The 22,317-nt window shown below is 40.4% G+C and overlaps 1 protein-coding gene across 1 annotated transcript in view; it reads right to left on the reverse strand.

Moving 5' to 3' along the window:
- The window catches only part of LOC134678531 (arf-GAP with Rho-GAP domain, ANK repeat and PH domain-containing protein 2), a 42,100-nt gene that overhangs the window by 9,565 nt on the left and 10,218 nt on the right, over positions 1-22,317 (reverse strand). The window contains exon 3 of the mRNA XM_063537107.1: positions 5,957-6,077. Within this exon, the coding sequence (XP_063393177.1) occupies positions 5,957-6,077 (121 nt within the window). The remainder of the gene's footprint in view (positions 1-5,956; positions 6,078-22,317) is intronic.

The following is a 22,317-nucleotide window of genomic DNA, read 5'->3' on the forward strand; positions in this document are numbered from 1 at the left end:
TTGTCTTTATACAATTGTAGGGTTTAAAAATTTATGACCAACTGAGAATAAGGGACTCGATTCGTCCTCGAGAAATTCAGTGATTTAGAGGGAAGCGCGAATAATGATCAACTTTTAGGTAAATCATACATGTCATGAGCGGGGTCTCTATTGTTTCCCAAATAGTTTTAAGTCATTCACAATGTATTGTTTGTCCCAATTTTCGTTAGTCATAATTGGTTTTCTCAGAAACGCGTAACTTTTCAGGATTGCCATAAAACAAACCTTTATGACTAACGATAATATGACAAACAATACATTATGACTTAAAACTTAATGGGAAACAAAGGGGCCCCCGTCATGAGCGCGTTGTGAGTAGGCAATCATAAAAGTGGATATTGAAGTGCGGGCAGTATCGCAAGAATCCGTCGAGAAATTGTTATAATATCTTAAAACAGCGCGCTACAGGCGACCTCCGAGTTGCGGCTATAACCGCAGAGCAGAATAAACGCAACGTACATATACTATCCACAGCCAGGGCTACACATTTGCGCGGTTTGGCTTAGCAACTCAAGGACCGCGGTGGCCTTGCGCAAAAACCTCTTTTAAGGAAATGTCCCAGCGCCTTATAAACACCTCAGGTGACCGGAGGGCTGGCAGCTACCTCGGCCAGAGGATATGCCTGGCCATCCAAAAAGGTAGGTAACGCTGCCAGCCTTCTGGGCACCATAACGCATGAAAGTGACCTGAGGGGAGCATTTTTTATTTATAAGTTTACTTTAAGATTTCTTACAGTTTACTTTTAATTTTGATGTTTAAATTTAATCGTTATACGTTATTCGGTATCGTTCATTGGTATTTTTTATCGTTATTAATAACAAATATTCTTGAACAGCGTAAGTAGATGATATTGAATAAAAACGATACGTCAAAGGTGCTGCAACATTCTCGACTGGCCATCAACGGACCTTTGCAAAAAGAATTGTCATTTACATAGTGAGTTCCACGGTAGAATATGACTGGCAATTGTTTAAAAATAGAAGCAAAACAAACAGGCAAACTAAAGATTCAGCCCGTTTTGCAGGGTAATAGGACAAGGGTATAAAGGGTAGATTATATGTGAGGAAAAGGTAGATTTTCTGTGCCTGTTCTGTGACCAGACTGTTGACTAATCGCTGAATCACGAAATATTTTCCAGCTATGATATCACACCGTATTTTTTTACTAGAGCCGTGCTCTAATTCGCTACGCAAAAAATATTAGCAATCGATTTAAATTTGGATTGTACGTCTCGAAGATCTGACAAGATGGACCAGCAATCTGCGAGACGGTAGGATGTCTTTTATCATCGGTCATTCTAACACGTACCTATTTAAGTGCAACCATGATAACCGTATTGGTCAAGATAGATAGGCGGATCAGCGCAAAGGTCTTTTTAATTCAAATAGTGATACTGCTCACGATTTCACAATTATTGCCAGTTATTTTAGCGATCAACAGCGACAGTGACTTCCGACGCGTGACGTCACAGACCGGAATATCAAGGTTTCGTATTTGCAGGGGCAAAGTTCGCGTACAGGTCACCAGAGCGCTGACTCAGAGTGACGCATTCGCTCGTCAATCAACTGCTTTACCGGTTCCTAATAAATCGCACGACGACTATTTAGTTAACTGTTCGTGTGCACTTACCACTAATAAAAGTGCGTATAAGTGCCATCCCACACTAGCGTCGGCGTCTAGTCAGCGATATGGAAAAAGACGTTGCTGCGCAGCAGTTGCGCCACCGTTAAGGGGCTCCCCCACGCCAATGACCTTCGATCTGAATCCCTTAGTTTTCTAATGTTTTTTGTAGCTTATCATATTAACAGCAACGGCTTTAAGCAATATAGTATCCCATATTTATTTTAAAGTTCATTGTCTTCGAGATATTTGGCAACAAAGTTGAACAATTTTAGGCTAAAAAACTGGTTTACTGGCCATAACTTTTGTGTTAAGTAGTTTAAAATTAAAACCTTGGACACGATTTCCGAGACTTCAAAGACGAACCCAAATATGTAGATTTCGTACATGTAAGATCCTTCACTGCAAACTAGATACGAAAAAAGTGTTTTTTTAGACAATGTTTAAAAAATTCATAAAAAAAAAGCATTCATTTTTTTCAAAATCCGGTTGACAAAACCGGAGATCAAAGATTGAAGAACCGATAACCGTTTGTCTTATAATTTTATCTGTAGTACAAAAAAAGGAGATCCGATTCAAAACTTGTCAAAAATCGATGAAAACCTCGGGTAGCCCCTTAAGGGCGATCTCTAGGTTTGGACGCATCTTATCAGCCGTGACAGCAATGGAAAATTATTGTATTTTTCAAATTCAAGTTTTTTTTTAACGGCTATTGTGGCGAGGCAGATCTATAGGACGGGTTATGAGTATGAGTTATGATTTTAGCAGTATAATTATGAGCGCTTAGATTGTATTTAGTATTAGTAGTAGATTAGTCATTATAGTATTTTTATACTTTTCAAATATAGTATGTATTACTTTTTAATTTTTCCACCCTACAATCAGTTTAAAAATAAACGTACAGTGAGTCGCGAAATTGCATGGGTAAATTATGATTAATTCATTGACAAAGTCGCCATGCACTTTTGCGACTGATGGTACATCAGCATTACCTAGTCTACAAAATTTTAGTGCTACGAGTATGTATTACTTCTCTGTGTCATCATACCGCAATAAATATTGGTCTAAATTCTAGTCAGACACAAATAAATATATTATCGTCGGGTGACAAGCAAAAGTCACTAAGTACCAAATTGACACAACGGAGTTAAATACGTGTTTTGATATTATTTCCAATTATTAAATCCGTATGTTACTTAAATCAAGTGTAACGTATTTTTTTTCAGTATTTAGAATTGTGGCAAATATATGAAGACTCAAAATGTAATAATACTATCGGTAGTTGAATAGTTATTAAGCTTAATGAGATTTAGCTGCCGCAATTTTAGAAAATCAGTGTATATAGTGAAATATTTATATGAAAAATCTAATCTTTATTTAATATTAAAAATTTTAACCAAAACTTTAAACCAACTCGGTATAAAAACTAAATAATTTATCTTGACATTTAAAACTAATTATCAGTCTCGGCTTCGGAGTCACTTCTTCCTGATTCATCGTAATTTGTCTCTGGCAAGCGATTTCTGAGCGATTTCAGCGTGTTAAGATTTTTATACCACGGAGCGAATTCCTCAGGTATCTGCCTAGCTTTAACTAACTTGATGAGATTAAATGCAGCGGTGAGTTTTTGCTGCAGAGTGTTATTGTAGCGCAAGTATTTAATGTTTTTTTATGAAACGTAAGTTGGTTTTAAATTGTTCTTTTGAGATTAATGAGTTTTTCTTTAGCAAAAAGGTGAGAAAACATAACATTGTATCCAAAATAAAATGGTTTCGGCTAAAAGTGTACTTAGTGACTTTTGCTTGTCACCCGACGATATATCCTTTACTAATTCGCGAATAGGTAATCGCTGGTAAAGCATACCTAAGCAGGTATTTAGCATATTTACGTGATACTACGTTATTTTATTATTTATAAAATACCTCCGTGCTCGTTCATTTCCGCGAGCGAGTTAAGGTCGTTCGACGGATACTTCCCTATATTAGACCTTAATTCAATGCAGTAAGGCTTTAATTGAATATTTACTAGAGACCAACAGTAAAACAGGTCTACTAAGCCTAGCCGCTGCTAATGATTCTATACTGTTGTCAGAGAATTATTGATACCACAAGTTGTATCTTATTCTTATCTTATAAAACAAAGTCCTCCGCCGCGTCTGTCTGTTGGTGTGTATGTATGTTCGCGATAAACTCAAAATATACTGAACGGATTTTCATGCGGTTTTCACCTATAGTTCGTTTTTTAAGCATTAGAAAAAACTTCAAAGAAAGGTGGTCGGGTCAGTACGTACTATTGTTAAGTTCATCTTGTCTAATGCTATTACTTCACTGGGTTATATATTTTAATAAGAGAAAAATGTATAAATACAAGAGTATTTCGTAAAACTCTACGGCCAAACCGTTACGTAATATCACCGTGTCGATACTGGGCGGTTCCTATCGTGAACCAATATCATGGTAGATAAGCCACGCAACGTCTGTAAACTGTCATTCCCGCATGGCTGTGGTCTTTGTTGAATATTTCATACCGAGCGAGAAGCGCGAATGACGGCCCGATTCGAGCAATACTTATAAGATATCACAGCGATACGATACTGATATGTTAGCAGGTTATAGAACCTGCTCACAAAAACATAGGTATTTGGTGGTCACGAGGTCTACAGCTCACAGAGTCAGAAGTATGATTACCGACGCATCTCGTCTTCCTCAGGTCTACGGTGCAGAGCCCACTGTCCCTACTGGTGTAGTAGACGAGCACCCTACGTACCAGTATCACCCATGCTCCTCGCCATTCTGTCCAGTGCGGGGCTTGGATTTGCTGCCAGTTGTATATGTAGCTAGTAACTTACCGACGCATCTCGTCTTCCTCAGGTCCACGGTGCAGAGCCCGCTCTCCCTACTGGTGTAGTAGACGAGCACCCTACGTACCAGCATCACCCATGCTCCTCGCCATTCTGCCCAGTGCGGGGCTTGGATCTGCTTCCAGTTGTATATGTAGCTAGTGATTTACCGACGCATCTCGTCTTCCTCAGGTCCACGGTGCAGAGCCCGCTCTCCCTACTGGTGTAGTAGACGAGCACCCTACGTACCAGCATCACCCATGCTCCTCGCCATTCTGCCCAGTGCGGGGCTTGGATCTGCTGCCAGTTTTATATGTAGCTAGTGACTTACCGACGCATCTCGTCTTCCTCAGGTCCACGGTGCAGAGCCCGCTCTCCCTACTGGTGTAGTAGACGAGCACCCTACGTACCAGCATCACCCATGCTCCTCGCCATTCTGCCCAGTGCGGGGCTTGGATCTGCTGCCAGTTGTATATGTAGCTAGTGACTTACCGACGCATCTCGTCTTCCTCAGGTCCAGGGTGCAGAGCCCGCTCTCCCTACTGGTGTAGTAGACGAGCACCCTACGTACCAGCATCACCCAAGCTCCTCGCCATTCTGCCCAGTGCGGGGCTTGGATCTGCTGCCAGTTGTATATGTAGCTAGTGATTTACCGACGCATCTCGTCTTCCTCAGGTCCACGGTGCAGAGCCCGCTCTCCCTACTGGTGTAGTAGACGAGCACCCTACGTACCAGCATCACCCATGCTCCTCGCCATTCTGCCCAGTGCGGGGCTTGGATCTGCTGCCAGTTGTATATGTAGCTAGTGACTTACCGACGCATCTCGTCTTCCTCAGGTCCACGGTGCAGAGCCCGCTCTCCCTACTGGTGTAGTAGACGAGCACCCTACGTACCAGCATCACCCATGCTCCTCGCCATTCTGCCCAGTGCGGGGCTTGGATCTGCTGCCAGTTGTATATGTAGCTAGTGACTTACCGACGCATCTCGTCTTCCTCAGGTCCACTGTGCAGAGCCCGCTCTCCCTACTGGTGTAGTAGACGAGCACCCTACGTACCAGCATCACCCATGCTCCTCGCCATTCTGCCCAGTGCGGGGCTTGGATCTGCTGCCAGTTGTATATGTAGCTAGTGACTTACCGACGCATCTCGTCTTCCTCAGGTCCACGGTGCAGAGCCCGCTCTCCCTACTGGTGTAGTAGACGAGCACCCTACGTGCCAGCATCACCCATGCTCCTCGCCATTCTGTCCAGTGCGGGGCTTGGATCTGCTGCCAGTTGTATATGTAGCTAGTAACTTACCGACGCATCTCGTCTTCCTCAGGTCCACGGTGCAGAGCCCGCTCTCCCTACTGGTGTAGTAGACGAGCACCCTACGTGCCAGCATCACCCATGCTCCTCGCCATTCTGCCCAGTGCGGGGCTTGGATCTGCTGCCAGTTGTATATGTAGCTAGTAACTTACCGACGCATCTCGTCTTCCTCAGGTCCACGGTGCAGAGCCCGCTCTCCCTACTGGTGTAGTAGACGAGCACCCGACGTATCAGCATCACCCATGCGCCTTTCCATTCGCCGCTCACGCCTTCCTGTAGCGAACAAAAATTCTTGTTATACATTTACCCCCTTATTCATAAACGTTTATTTACTAAAGTTGACAAGCCGATAATAATCGTTTGTCCCTTTCCATCATACTAATACGTCGGAAAGGGACAAACGATTATTATCGGCTTGTAAACTTTAGTGAACGTTTATGAATAAGGGGGTTAGTTATTATTAACCTCCTTATTCGTAAAACTTTACAAGCCACAATCAGTTTATGTTATATTTCTTTCTTACAAATACAAAGTCGAAATGATAGATAAAGTTAAGCGGCTAATTGAGGCTTGTTAAGCGTTTAGCAATAACGCCATAAACCTATACGATTTTTGCACATTATTTTACTAAACGTGATTTAATCGCGTAATCGTATAAATTAGTTCTCATGTTTTAAACGTCATGTTACGTACTTGACCGCAGGAAAATATACAATTACAACCATGTAGCGTGACACTAAACCTCGGGCCCCAACCGAGATGAGTCAGCCAATTTCATTGAATTCCAATCAACGTTTCATTTTACACCAATCGCAAATGCGTAGAAAAAAAGAAACAAAATAAATTCGCTCAAATAATGAATATGTCTTCATCAACAGTGTTTCTTACAATTGCTTGCAGAGAGTAAATCTTAAGTTAGGTATAAAGTAGGAGGAGAGCTTACAGCAATTATAAGGGCCACCCCACACTAGCGTCATTTGAGCCTCGGGGTCTAGCCAGCGCTATGGAAAATGGCGTCGCTGCGCATTTGCGCCAACGTTGGGTCGAGCAGCAGCCATAGAGCTGACTAGACGCCGATTCTCGGGGGACGCTAGTGTGGGGTGGCCCTTACTTTGAATATGACTAATAGATGATTGAAAGGATTCACATAGCAGTTTATTTAGTAAATATTTAACAATAACACACCTACAAAAGCTTTGTCTACGGAACAGACCATTTTCTCTGTTCCGTGGCGTAAATATCATCAATAGCCCAAGCAATACCACATATATCGCTGAGCATACAGTTCATTCAAACAATGACACAAAACTGCAATGCATAATGTATTTTAATTTTAACGTGTTTTCACACATCTTTGATAACTAAACATTCCCTTGGGATTGGACGATAAGCATGTTCTCCCTTAATTGGAAAAATACCCTCATAATTGACCAATAGTGGGCCGTAAGTCTTAGATAATAAGGTTTACGAAGCGTCAGTTAATAGGACGATGGTTCATAACGTTCATATGTTCATATTCACATCATATTTCGCTTTAGAAAATAAACAATCGCTTGGCAAATAATTAAGATAAGTAACAATGCACTTTAGGGATTTTGATGATGGGAATATGGTATATTAGGTACTCGTATGCCGTAGGGGCTGTGCAGGCTATTGTGACACTAAAACATAAATTGAAATAGGTGCAACGCTGCCTACTAGTTTAAAGGTGACAGTCCATTTCCTACGACAGCAACACTACCATTCATTTTACTATGTGCGGAAAGAGAAGAGTCGTGGAATGTATGGGGCCCAATACATTCCATGACTCTTCTCTTTTCGAACAGACTCTAGTTGTATGACAAGTGTGTTTGTGTAGGCAAATATACTATTAAAACAAGACCCCATCTTCGCTTTCTCGGCCAAGTACAACCAAATACTCGTTCAAAACAAAAGCACAGAATAAATAAAAGTACTAGGTACTTACAGAAGACTCACTCTCTAACAAAACGCGTCTGTTACGATCAGCACAGATATCTGTGCTAGGTGGCGACAGCGCCACGCGCGGCTTATGACTTTCCTCAAAATTGGTGTGGAACGGATGTACTTTTAGCTACCTGTAGCAAAGCGACGAAATCGCGGAGTGAGCCACGCCTAACAAAAGTGCTAAAAATGTGTTGTGTGAATGTAAGTCTGTTTTTTTAGGTTTTTAACGGGTTGCCCCAATAATCGTTTAGCTACGCGGTAGTTTTTGTTGACAGCTGCCAATTGTTGCGGTGGATCCGTGACAATGGCGGTGTCGCGGCACAGTTTGACTCTGCGCATATTGTTGCTGCAACGGTATTTAGCAAGCTTTTATTAGGTCGACCTGTATGTAACTATAACTATGTAATGGAATCTAAGGGAACTAATTTAACCATCTTCCAGGGATGACGCTACGTCTTGAAAATTGGCAACTGTATGTAGTTCTGATGACAATACAATAATATGGTACTGTCGAACTGAACTGAAGATGGAGACAGGTGGTGGCCATAGGAACTCTGTGATGAAACAACGCAACCTAATTGTGTTAGGGATTTTAAGAATTGTCTCGATGAGTATTAGTTGTCTGTCGTAAGAAAAAAGTACAGTCAGCGATATACCAAAAATGTTTTTTTTTTTGGCAAAAACTCATTTTACAATACGAGAAGCGTACGCAGACATAAAAGTGAATAGAGCTTATTAAGCGGGTATAGTTCATAAAGACAGTTGGGTGATTTACAAATTAGGTTTTATAGAGTTTTATACTTATTGCGAGATATTGGGTGATGATAATGGGTAATGGGACATTTGAATAACATAATTTTGAATGCTGACATTTTGTATAATGCGACAAATAACCAGAGATAATAATCGCTCAATAATAAAAGCTTGCTTAAAACAATTAGGAATAGTTATATCGGGCATCAAACCGTAGGTACTTATGTAAGTAGCCCGTCTTGCAGTCTCTTCCCTATTTTATATTGAACGGCAAAATTTAATAATTCAGGTGATATCGCATATCGCATCATTTATCCTCTCTATCGGCCCACCATAGAAGGAAAATAGGCAACAGAATTTTTCTCAACGGTATTTACTAGTATTGGGAAATGCTGGGACACAGACAAGACATTCACCAGACTGAGCATAGTAGCGCTACCCCCTCTGCCACGCATACGGTTATTTTACTCCATGTTCGAATCGAAAATGTCTTTGAACGGACCGGACCAATCATGGCACGGAACTTCGCTCACCTCGTCCCGCGCACCTCCGCCTTTTGGCATCATCGGTTGCATGAAATAATTGCTCTAAACTCGGTCTAGAGGATTCCTAGTCTCTGTGCTGGGATAACGCGAAGAAGGAAGAAGGAAAGGTATTTACTAATAGTATTGGGACATTGAACCCCAAGAGGTTATTTTAAGTGGCTACGTGAACGGTAATGCTCATGATTCTCAAATATAAAGCATACGGTCCTCGCGGCATAGCTACAATCAAGTGTTAAAAATATAAGTGCATACAGCTTACTCAAAAATATGTCCCATGTCCCATAGTTCTTAAATCGCTGACATAAGAGCTATGGGACATATTTATGAGTATGATGTGTGCACCCATATTTCTACACTTGACAGTGTACCAAAATTATGGGCGTTTAATGCCCCCTATGTTCATAACTATCAGGAACCGGAAAGACAAATTAGATCCTAAATCCGTGTGTGACACATCCGTATTATGTTCTAACAGTCTATGTTCTATTTTTAGGGCCACCCCACACTAGCGTCTTTAGAGCGTCGGCGTCTATTCAGCGCTATGGAGAATGAGGTGGCTGCGCAGAGCGGCTACCGCGAAAACCGAAATTCTCAAATTGCGGGGATCAGTCTCTTTTACTCCAATGAAGGCGTAATTAGAGTGACAGAGAAAAATCCCCGCAATTTGCGAACTTCGATTTTCGCGGTTATAGCCCAGTTGCGCCAAGCTACATCGAGCAGCAGCCACATAGTTAACTAGACGCCGACGGCCGGGAGACGCTAGTTGATTTTGTACACGCCCGCTTTGCAACTTCTGCTGCTGGCAGGCGTGGCTCACTCCGCGATTTCATCGCTTTGCTACAAGTTGCTAAAAGTACATCCGTTCCACACCAATTTTGGTGGCTAGCCATAAGCCCCGCGTGGCGCTGTCGCTACCTAGCTGCCAATATCTGTTCTGATCGTAACAGACGCGTTTTGTTACAGAGTGAGTCTTTTATCTTGTACTATTATTTATTCTGTGCTGCTGGCTGTATTACAAGATGGATTATTTAACCATGAATGCTGCAATGTGCAAGTTATCTCAACGGCCTTACGAATGCACAAACAGTGCATATTAACAAAGACTCCTTATGATAATCAAGCTCGACTGTTCTTTGAGGACAAACGTAGCATTGAATTCGGCTTAATAGATTATCGTGAAGTGCATTAAGGGCATTTTGGTGACAAGATATACTACCTACCAACCAACTAGAATCACTATATTAAGTTAGACTAGAGCTCAAAAAACCGATCAAGTGCGAGTCGGACTCGCGCCCGAAGGGTTCCGTACTATTAAAGGGGCCCACTGATTAACAGTCCGCCGGACGGTATCGGCCTGTCAGTTAGAACAAAAATTTGACAGTTCCGAACAACTGACCGGCCGATATCGTCCGGCGGCCTGTTAGTGGGTCGGCTTTACGCAAAAAACAACAATAAATCACGTTTGTTGTATGGGAGCCCAGTACCACCCACTATTTGTTTTATTATGTTTTTAGTAAACTGAAATAAATGTCATATACTCTCGTCATATTGTCTGTCACATATAGTCAGGGCCACAATGTATATATAATATGTATCAGTGGCGGCGCGTCCATAAAAGCCGATTCCCACCGGCTTGCCTGTTTTTGGACGTTTGAGCAGAGTTGTAATGGAAATTAGTAAGCCAAATTAACCCCGGCTTGCCTATGGATATATTGTTTGACGCGCCGCCACTGATATGTACAGTCAGCAGCAGAAGTCGCTATACACTCCAGGTGCTCAAAGAGAGGTAAACGTTTAAACTGTCAAAAAGTTGTTGACTGTCATGGTAGCATTTACTTGTAAGCGCTCAACATGTCACAAATATCTTAACAGTCGCTATTCATTAATTTCTACACTTACAACAAATCATTGATACCTTAGCTGTCAAAAAACCACTGGTATCTAAGCGGTCAACGTGTCAAATATATCTGAACAATATGGAAAAATAGACGTTTAAAGCATACATGTATGGTCGTATATTGAATGAATAATGGCTATGCTAATTTCAGGTAAAGCGTTTTGACAATCATCGAAAGCAGTACAGTCTTGTCATCACATACATCTATCTCACGTTTTGCCCTTCAACCATTGACAGTGGTCTGTCATTCAACTTACTGCAAACTATTTCTTTTATTGAATAGAATCATCAAAACGAATGAGTGACACATAGCGAAAGCTAACTGAAGCCGAATTTAGAGCCAATTATCAAGGCACGTTGTGGTCTTGTTACTAAGGCGTTTGCTTTTCAAAGCAGAGACCGCGGGTTCAAATCTCAGTCGGACGCACCTAGAAGTTACAGCTTTTTTTTTGGGTTTCATTTCTATTATTGATTTGTGGTTTTATATTAATTTCGCATAAGTTTATATGTTTTTTGAAGATATTATGTCACATGTAGCGTATGTACGACTTTCTAACAGGACGTTGTAGGTTTGAACCCGCAGTGGGCGTTCCTTAGATTACTCCTGTGCCGAATGCCATTTTATGTTTACTGCTAGGTTATACTAACAATAAGTTCAAAGATATACAGTATGTATCAGGACGAAAGGCCAAGAAAGAGACCCATTAATGTTTATATTATACTGGACAACTTTTACTATGGGACCAACCCCGATAACGCGGAAAAATAATTGGAAGTTTTATACATTTTGCTGGTCTGATGTTGAAATTTTCTATGGGAGAGTAAATTTTTTTCCGGGGTTTCGGGGTTGGTCCCATAGTAAAAGTTGCTCAGTATGACCTAAACATGAATGGGTCTCTTTCTTGGCCTTTCGTTCTGATACATACTGTATATAACTCCGTATACTCTATCCTCTCTGCTAAGTTGTAAAAACAAAATTCGTCATTTCTCCAACAAAATAAAGAGAGGAGTCATAGTTGGATACGCTTAACACCTTTACTGCCCGTGCTTCTCACGTGGGGTCACGGCTAGCCTCTATTACAAAGCCATAAGGTTTACATGTCAGATTGGGACAGTGAACGTGTCACGTTTCAATTCTATTGTTTTCTCCTTCGTTCTTTGATCGATTCGGAGCATCGTATTTTAGTACTATATGTATATAGTATATTTTAGTACAATAAGCGGGCTAAATAAATATAATATGCTCTACGGTTTGGAAGAACGGCCGCCTATGACAGTTAAAATAAAAAACCGATCATTCTCGTAGAACCTACCAAAGAATATAATACTCAGAACCTACTTATCTATTGTCTAAGTTTGACACTTGACGATAAAATACTTCTTTAAGAAAGGAGGTGTCAATTCGTAGCTGCTACAGTATTTTTTTAAAGTTAAACTGATAAAACGTTGATGCTTAGTTACCATTGAAATAACAACTGCTTAGCAACTGGTGGCACCCTGGCTGCTGACGTACGTGATTGGCAGGTATTAATGACAGCAGCTTGAATTTGAGTGCTTAGATACCATTGACTTTTTAACCGTTATTGTCATTGTGATTAAATAAGGGTGTATGTGTTAAAGAAAAACTCAGAAGTTAAGATATATGTGACGAACTGAAAGCCTACGCTAAAATGACAACTTAGATGTCCTTATTTTTGTGACGATTGAAGTGTATATGTTTTCTTGGACACCTTGCCCGCTCAGGTATATCTGCTGCTGACTGTATGATTGTATGTATACAGTGGAATCCGCTTATAATGACATCGAAGGGAACTGACAAACACGTCATACTAAGCGGATGTCATATAAAGCATAGTTGTACAACTTCTTATTTTTGTTATGTTTTCCAAATGAATCTCAAATTCCTTTGTGAGAGATGAGTTTTCTTAAATTTGTAACTAATATCTACTTGTCACTGAGAATCAAACCTAAAATACCTTACACGCCACGAACGCACCAAACGTCCTCGCAGGGAAAGACGTGGTGACGGCCACGAAAACCAGCAATGGTGTCAGTATAACCGGACATAATTTCATGGAAATATGATTTTTAGGTCATAGTAAGCGGTTTCTCACTATAAGCGAAGTCATCTTATCCGAATTTGTCACAAAGAGTTTTATATGAAAACCAAATTACGCACAGTAATTACGTCATAGTAAGCGGTTGGTCAGTGTAAGCGGAGTCATAATAAACGGATTCTACTGTACATTCCAAACCGCATTCTTTCCATGCCTGTACAATAAGAAAAAAACATGAATTATTCTATTACGGTTATAAATGTGCGGAGATGAATATTATCTCCCTCCAGTGAGTCACGAGACTCGCATGTCATACGTTATATCTCGATATGTTTATATGTTATCGTACTCAACGGATATGCAAGGCCTTGCTACTACTACTTGCATATTTCCCGACTGTTGTGGTAAACATGGACAATATGTAACGTCCCACGGGAAAAGGTACCTTACTGCGGTTGGCGCTTACGCTATTATTAACGCCGCTCCAATATTATTGCGGCGCTATGCGACGTAAGCGCCAGCCGCCATAAGGTACGTTTTGCCGTGGAACGTCACATATAACAATACAAACTTGTGGTATGGCAGAATTTCATTCTTAAATTCATGATGTATAGTAATTGTTAGATTGATGGTAAATTCGTATCAATTGTATTGAGATTAGAACGCCGTTTTTGTATATCCAGTATATTTCAAATATTACTTGATTTCTGCATCATCACTCCTTTGTATATTCTAGTTTACCGCCCCTGATACACAATAATCAGTGTTGCCAACTTTGCATAAATGATGCCAGATCTGGCATATTTTCACTCGCTCCAAAATTTTCCATTTAGCATCTGGCATATTTTTTAGCATAATTTAGTCTAAGCCAACTATGCACCGACTTAGCAGCAACAATATGTGCCATCGCCTTAAGTGGTTCATATTTTCATATGATTTTTGACTTTTGTGGACGGATGGACGTCGACGCTCTATATAAAGTTGGTCAAGCAGATCTTGTCAGTAGAAAAAGGTGGTAAATTTGAAATATGTGTTTTAAGTGTCTAATTTCAAGTGACATTTTAGCACATTTTTAGCATATTTCAACAATCTTTGGCGTAATCTTATCTAGACATTAGTCTAGCATTTTTTCAAAATCCTAGTTGGCAACACTGAATGTAATTCTGGCGTCACACACGTGGATATACCGTCTTAGTAAAGGTTAAATATCTTTACAACTTTTACAAGTGCAGTTCACACGGAGTCACGCGTTCATTCAACCAATCACTACGCCCGTAACGCATAACGTCATATAACAGTTGCAGTTGCATGTGCTTAGGGCCTATCGATAGAGATGCAGCGATTGGTTGACCCAGTTCTACCTGGACCCACTATTGATAGGTACAATGCGTGGATTAGGTATATGCAGAGGGTCTACCGCGTGCCACGTTCGACGTATTGCCTCCCTGTCACACTTACGTACGAATTTACTTGTGCGGCAGAGAGGCAAACGTCGAACGTGGTTCGCGGTAGACCCTCAGTTGCTGTGAACGGGTATCGATCGAATACAGTTGGCCTTCGTGATTCCATACTTAAGTGTTTATGCGTATTTTTGCTACGATCTAATGTTTACATTCTGACGACCTGTCTGGCCTGCAAAGTAAAACATTGCCTGTTAAGCATCAAAAGTGAGAATAAAATCGGCGTACATATTAAATCGCAATTTCAACCGGGGCTATCTTGAATTTATGTTACCTTTATATACCAACGTTTAAAAAAACATTCTCGATAGACATTCTCGGTTTTTTTTTAATAAACTGATCGGCGATTGGCTCTAGTCACACCTGATGGAAAGTGAAGACAGAGCCTAAGATGGTATTGGCATTTAATCAATTGTACTTTTCTTTTGTGTCTTTTTACTGAGGTGTGCCAATAAAGAGTATTCTATCTATCTATCTATCTATGGTGCTCACTGATTCTCGTAAAAAAGTTTTTAAATCGGAATATAGTCAAACGTATTGAAAGCACATATTGAATAATCACCCACCGTATCTCCAGTAGGGCTAATATGGTCGGCTCTTCATCATTTGTCACCATGCCTGTCACGTTCTAACAAATATATAAGTGCGAAAGTGACGCATGGAATGACAGGTGATAAAGATAATTTTTTTAATAGCATCGTTCGCAGACGTTTCTGCTTGTTAAAAATTAAAATTAGGTGATAAAGATGCAACCATGATACCGCTGCTGAATACAGCTTTACGTATTTTGTAGTTTCGCAATATTATTTATAAAATTCAACATCAACGAAATTGAGAGGTTGTAAAATAAGAAAATTGGTAGTAGGAGATTATTATGCTAGCGTGTAATTAAAAATCTTTTATTATTTTTCCGTAATACTATTTCGCCGTCCTGTATATTTAACTAACATGCCATTTTAAACCATGTTGCAAACAGATAAGATATACAGTAGGTCCGGTTAGTACGACTCCGCATATAACAACCAACCGCTTATAGCGACGTAAGTATAGGCACTTGTTTGGTTTTAGTACAAGCTACTATGAAAGCACAACCGTTTATAACGACTCCGCTTATAACGACCGATCGCTTTTAACGACGGAAATTGACTCAAAATCCGTCCGTCAAGTCCGGTTACAACGACGAGCGACGTAGTTTTTACAAATAAATTGTTGGTGAGAAGCTTACTCCGTCCCGCGCACCCAACTCTCCTCCCCCTTTTGCATATAGGGAGCAAGATGAAATAGATAGTCATGCGACTTTTCGTAATCTTGCAAAGTAAATAAAACAATTCCCATTATTCGATTGAGCTTAAACTTCACACACATAATAAAAAATAAATAAGATAAATAAGAAATAATTATGTAAGTTGGGTGACTATGCAAAATTTTGGTAGGTACCTTCGAGCTGATCTGTCGATGGACACGGGAGGTGGCCACAGGAACTATGTGATAAAACAACGTCATCTTGATTAGATCCCCAAGAATTACGACGTTTTATTTTACGGGATTCGAGTAATTTGCGGATGACGAGTGAGTACGCGTACCTTGATGAAAAGTGGCTTCTTCTAAACACACAAGTCTCTCCATTTAAGCCAAGGTGTCGTAATACTAACGTAAATATATATTTTAAAAGAAATGTTTTATTTCTTTGATTGTCGCATAAGTATTAATAAATACAAAATGATGTAATTATTTTGATTAAAAAATATATTAGAATATAGAATATATTTTATTTGTATTAATTGTACATCGTCATATTCATAAATTATTTACAATTAGGGGAACAAACATATTATTATAATATTAAATGAATGTTACATTTATATACAAGTCAATTACGCTTCAATGCAAGTTAGATTAAATATAATGATTAATGAATTATACTAAACATAATTTGAACACAATTTCATTGAATAAAGATGACATGTCATGAAAGTTATAATTATACCTATACATACTATTCATTCATGGTTTCGACTTTCGACATATTTAGTCATTCATCCAAAAATTCTTTCACCGAGTAGTATGCTTTTGTTGTGCAAAACGTTTTGAGTTCACGTGTGAAGCGTCGTTCAGTACTCAATTCTTTTATTACCTCAGGTAATTTATTATATATTTTGGCACCTACTACCTTTAAGGACTTCCCTGACTTCTGGAGTCTATGCGTGGGTACCGACAGTGCAGGTTTTCTTCTCGCAGAGTAGGTCTTGCTTATAGGAAACTCATCAGGGTTATTTCTCACATATTTACCTATCTCAAATATAAAGAGCGAAGGTACAGTCATTACCTTAAGGTTAACAAATAGCTGCCGTGCAGGTTCGTCCTGAGGGACTCGTGATATCAGTCTAATTACCTTTTTTTGTAGGATGAATGGTCGGTCTCTATCAGCCGCCAGGCCCCAAAGGTCAATTCCTCTCGTTAGGTGTGCATGGAAATATGCATAATATGCTGTCAGCAGGCCTTGTTCCGATAACGTATGCTTTAGACGTCCGATAGCGTAGAAGGCAGAATTCAATTTTTTACAGATCGCGTCAATCTGTTGGCTCCATTGCAAACTGCTATCGAAACAAAAGCCAACATAACGAGCATAGTCTACGGGTTCTATTTGCACCCCGTTAACGGTCAAATCTAGCCGTAACTGTACCCTATTATTGAGTGAGAATTGGAGGAGATTAGTTTTCTCAATATTTAACTGCATGCCGTTAGCTTGAAACCAGTGCAGTAATTTTAGAATTATGTCCCTAGCATTCGACTGCAGTTCCTCTTGGCTACGACCGTGGATTATTGCACATATGTCATCCGCATACATGATGAATTTTGCAATAGGACTTGGGAACGGCAAGTCATTCATCAGTAACGCGAATATACTATTTCCGACATTTGAGCCCTGGGGGACAGACCTATCTCCGACTGAGCCACACACAGAATTCTCCCCGTTGACATCAGTGACTTGAACGCGGTGGGCTAGGAACGACCTTACTATATCCAGGGCCTTACCCCGGACACCGTAATGTTCAAGCTTCGCCGCTATCAACTCATGGTCTACTAGGTCGAATGCACGAGACAAGTCAAAAAATATAGCAGCAACGTAATTTTTTGCCTCTAGATGGTCTAATACGGTTTCCAGTAGCATGCGCACCGCACCTAGGGTTGATCGGCCCGCGCGATATGCATACTGGTCACCGCAGAGTACACCTTTGGTATTGAAAAAATGTGCAAGCCTATTGCATAAGCCTGATTCAAATATCTTGGACAGTGCTGGAACAAGTGATATTGGACGATAATTTTTCATTGTATCCCTACTACCTTTTCCCTTGTAAACTGGGGTAACTCTGATTTTTTTAAGGGATTCGGGATAATTACCACTGAGTATTGCGTCATTAAAATGTTCACATAGTTGGTGAAGAAAATTGTGCGGTAAACTGTGAAGTATAGCTGTCGGGAAGCCATATATATCCTTAGTTCCTTTCGCTTTGACCGACTTTATTATTGTCAATATTTAAATAAAACTGGCGGCTCGTTTTGTACGACGTCCGGTTAGTACGACGTAATATCAGCGGTCCCTTGAGTGTCGTTATAACCGGACTCTACTGTACTCTATTCCTAGTACCTAAACTAAAACATTCAACAAAAAAGGAAAGCAATATCGGAGCGGCTAAGGTACACGCAAACACGCACTCTAACGCTTTGACAATAGATGTGTGTTCAGATATTTGTTAGCGCCTTGACCGATCCGATATATCTGATGGCGATGTATGCTGGTGAAAATACAAAATAGCTTATCATTTTAGTGTTCGCAGAAACCAAGCCTGTGATAGCCTTTAACCTGTTATAATTCCGAGTTGTGCAATAACGAAACGATAACAAAAATAAACATTAAATAAGTTTTTGGCAGAAATTTCGTTTTTGGTACAAGCTTTTATCGCTGACTGTACTTTTCTTACGACAGACAACTAATACTCATCGAGACAATTCTAAAAACCCCTAACACAATTAGGTTGCGTTGTTTCATCACAGAGTTCCCATGGCCACCTCTTTTTTCCATCATTAGATCAGTTCGATGGTACCATAATATTGCATTGTCATCCGATTTATACATTTATGCAAAATTTCAGCTCAATCGGAAACCGGGAAGTGGATCAAATTTAACTTGCAAGATTTTATTACAGAACGACAACACGGGACAGGTAAAACTAAATGAAAGCTTGTAAAAACATTACGTACTAATTTTATCACAGCTTCGAGTATGACAATGCTTAGGACTTTTCGTAGCATACCGTGGTGGTTCTAAAATTCTTGGAGCCGCCATATGTGAAATTTTCGAAGTAGTATTTACCGTAAAATGGGGTGGGTAGGGACGAAATCGAAGTTCAAGCCGGATAAAAGTTTATTTTTATGTGTGGCACATTGATTTATATACAAAGTAAGTGTTCCGGACGCATGAATTTTAGTTTATCAATGATAATTTGTAGTTTCATTTCATAACTTTAGAGATAAACACGAAATAGTAGGAAATCCCAGCTCACCCCGTAGTTGGGGTGAAGACGGATTTTCTACTACGGTGAGTTTTTAAAATTGTTGGATCGACACTTTGGGATTATGAAAATTATAATATGTAGCTTGATTTGTTATGAGAATATATAATTTACGCACCAGTAGCCTGTAAAAACCAACTCGCCCCTCTGTCATCCCTCCTCACGCCATTCATAACCCAACTGCCCTCGTAATCCCTACTCACCCCATTTTACGGTACCTGATTTTCGCATGTACTCGTATATTAGAAACAACACATCCTTCTAGATTGTAAGCAGGTAGAAGTACCCAGGAATAAGTACGTAAGTGTCTAAGTGCACGTACAGCGCTGATGGAAAACGCCAAAACGAAGCTAAAATTATGTCACGCGACTTTTGTTAGCATCTCACACGATTGTCATCTTGGCTATCAGTCACACGATTGTTATCTTGGCTAGGCCCCCTTATTTTATTTATTTATAAATAGGCCCCCTTGCATTATAGCAAAGGCAATAGAGTGTATAGAGGCGGATTGTCAAAGTAAATTATGTAGCCACTGTAAAATTACTGCCATCTTTAGACAGAAGATAAAAACCGTTAGAACGCCATTTGACTTTGATGCTTATTCTTTCACTGATAAGTGTCAATTTGTAAAATTTTGAAATTAACGCTATCTACTGGACAGTAGGCCAAAGGTATGGTGCAATATTTTCGAGCGATGGCTTCTTCTTCTTCCTCGCGTTATCCCGGCATTTTGCCACGGCTCATGGGAGCCTGGGGTCCGCTTTGTCAACGAATCCCAAGAATTGACGTAGGCACTAGTTTTTACGGAAGCGACTGCCATCTGACCTTCCAACCCAGAGGGGAAAACTAGGCCTTATTGGGATTAGCCCCGTTTCCTCACGATGTTTTCCTTCACCGAAAAGCGACTGGTAAATATCGACTGATATTTCGTACATAAGTTCCGAAAAACTCATTGGTACGAGCCGGGGTTTGAACCCGCGTCCGCCGGATTAAAAGTCACCCGCTGTTACCGCTAGGCCACAAGCGCTTTTTGTTTTTTCGAGCCATTGGTTTACTGTTGAGTAAATGGCGTTAATTTTTAATAATCATGCGTTAATGTTAATTCTTTAGAAATGCTGAAATCATTTGAGAATCTCGATTGACATGTCATAAAGCGCATACAATAGATCAGTACGTATACCGGAGGCTGGAGGAGAGACCGCTTGTATAGTAGTTTAATGGTAGTTTTTAGGAACCGGTTTATGCAGGTAATGTTGGCATTAGGCCGGCAATTGCGGTATTGGCAATGTCGACACTATTAAATAAATAATAATAAATAAATGGGGCATTAGTTATCTATGAAAAGGGACCTTATTGTCGATGGCGCTTACGCCGCACAGCGTCGCGCGGGATTGGATTTATATCGGAGCATCGTCAATAATGGCGTAAGCGCCATCGACAATAAGGTCACTTTTCATAGATAACGTCACAAATATTATAGGACATTCTTACACAGATTGACTAAGTCTCACAGTAAGCTCAAAAAGGCTTGTGTTGTGGGTACTCAGACAACGATATTCTTATATAATACATAAATACTTAAATACGTAGAAAACAACCATGAGTCAGGAACAAATATCTGTGTCATCACACAAATAAATGCCCTTACTGGGATTCGAGCCCAGGATCATCGGCGTCGCAGTCAGGGTCACTACCCACTAGGCCAGACCGGACCTTAGGCCTATCTTTCATACATTTATGGACGGAATAAAGGGTGGCCGCGAGGATAACGCGCTAGTGTAGTTTAATGGTCGCTTTTAGGAACCGGTTTATGCAAGTAAAGTTGGCAGTAGGCCGGTGATTGGGGTATTGGCAGGCGTGGCTCACTCCGCGATTTCGTCGCTTTGCTACAGGTAGCTAAAAGTGCAACCGTTCGACCCCAATTTTGGGGTTTGCCATAAGCCGCGCGTGGCGCTATCGCCACCTAGAGGCCATAACTGTGCTGATCGTAATAGACGCGTTTTGTTAGAGAGTGAGTCTTCTGTACCTAGTACTATTATTTATTCTGTGGTATTGGCAACGTCGATGCTATGACGGATGGGTCGCTAGTTACTTAAGCACGAATTGGCCTATTATTCATAGACTTCATAGAGTAATGACCGTGAGGGACCCATGGGCCAAACACATTTTAGAAAAAGTTCACTTCTGTGGACAATACAATAAGTTGACGACTCTGGAACATAATATATATGTCGGCGGCCGATCGTAAGATCAGGCAGATCGTAATGTTCTTGTGTAATGTTTCGACGATAGTGACATTAAACCAATATATAGGAAGGATAGGTTCGTTAGGTTGCTTCATATGCCCGGAGGGCAAACTGCCCAGAAATAGGAGCCCCGCTCAGGGAACGGGTCAAAGATTTTCACGTTTCACGATTTGCCTAGGAATTTCACGATATGCCTGAACTTACGATCGGCCGCCGACATATGTATCCCGTTTTTCTTATTCCAGTCTTAAGTATTGAATAAAATGTATTCCGCCTATAAAGTTTCAGCTTTAGTGCCCAAACTTAACTGTCAATAGGTTACAGCAGTGTGTCATCTCTAGGGCATTTACATATCAAGCACTGGGACGTTTACTTTGCCTACTTTTTATACTAATCGCTAGTTCCACTATATTTATTTCATTTCCTGTTCTCCGTTTGTTTGTTTTGTTATGTACGGTGTATAGACACACATACATACAATTGATACAATTTAACGCGCTGATCTAACCTAACTACAGTAGAATCCGTTTATTATGACTCCGCTTATACTGACCAACCGCTTACTATGACGTAATTACCTACTGTGCGAAGTTTGGTTTTCATATAAAATTCTTAGTGACAAATTCGGATAAAATGACTTCGCTTATAGTGACAAATCGCTTACTGTGACCGAAAAATCCCATTTTCATGAAATTATGTACGGTTATACTGACATTTATGCTGGTTTTCGTGGCCGTCACCACGTCTTTCCCTGCGAGGACGTTTGGTGCGTTCGTGGCGTGTAAGGTATTTTAGTTTTGATCATCATTGACAAGTTGATATTTGTTACAAGTTTAATAAAACTTATTTCTCACAAAGGAATTTGAGATGAATTTGGAAAACATAACAAAAATAACAAGTTGTACAACTATGTTTTATATGACATCCCTTCGATGTCATTATAAGCGGATTCTACTGTACCTACTAGCTGGCACCAGTGACTAGACAAGGTATATTATATCACACATGAAGTGTGC

Source organism: Cydia fagiglandana, chromosome Z, assembly GCF_963556715.1.
Source record: "Cydia fagiglandana chromosome Z, ilCydFagi1.1, whole genome shotgun sequence".
Lineage (NCBI taxonomy): Eukaryota > Metazoa > Arthropoda > Insecta > Lepidoptera > Tortricidae > Cydia > Cydia fagiglandana.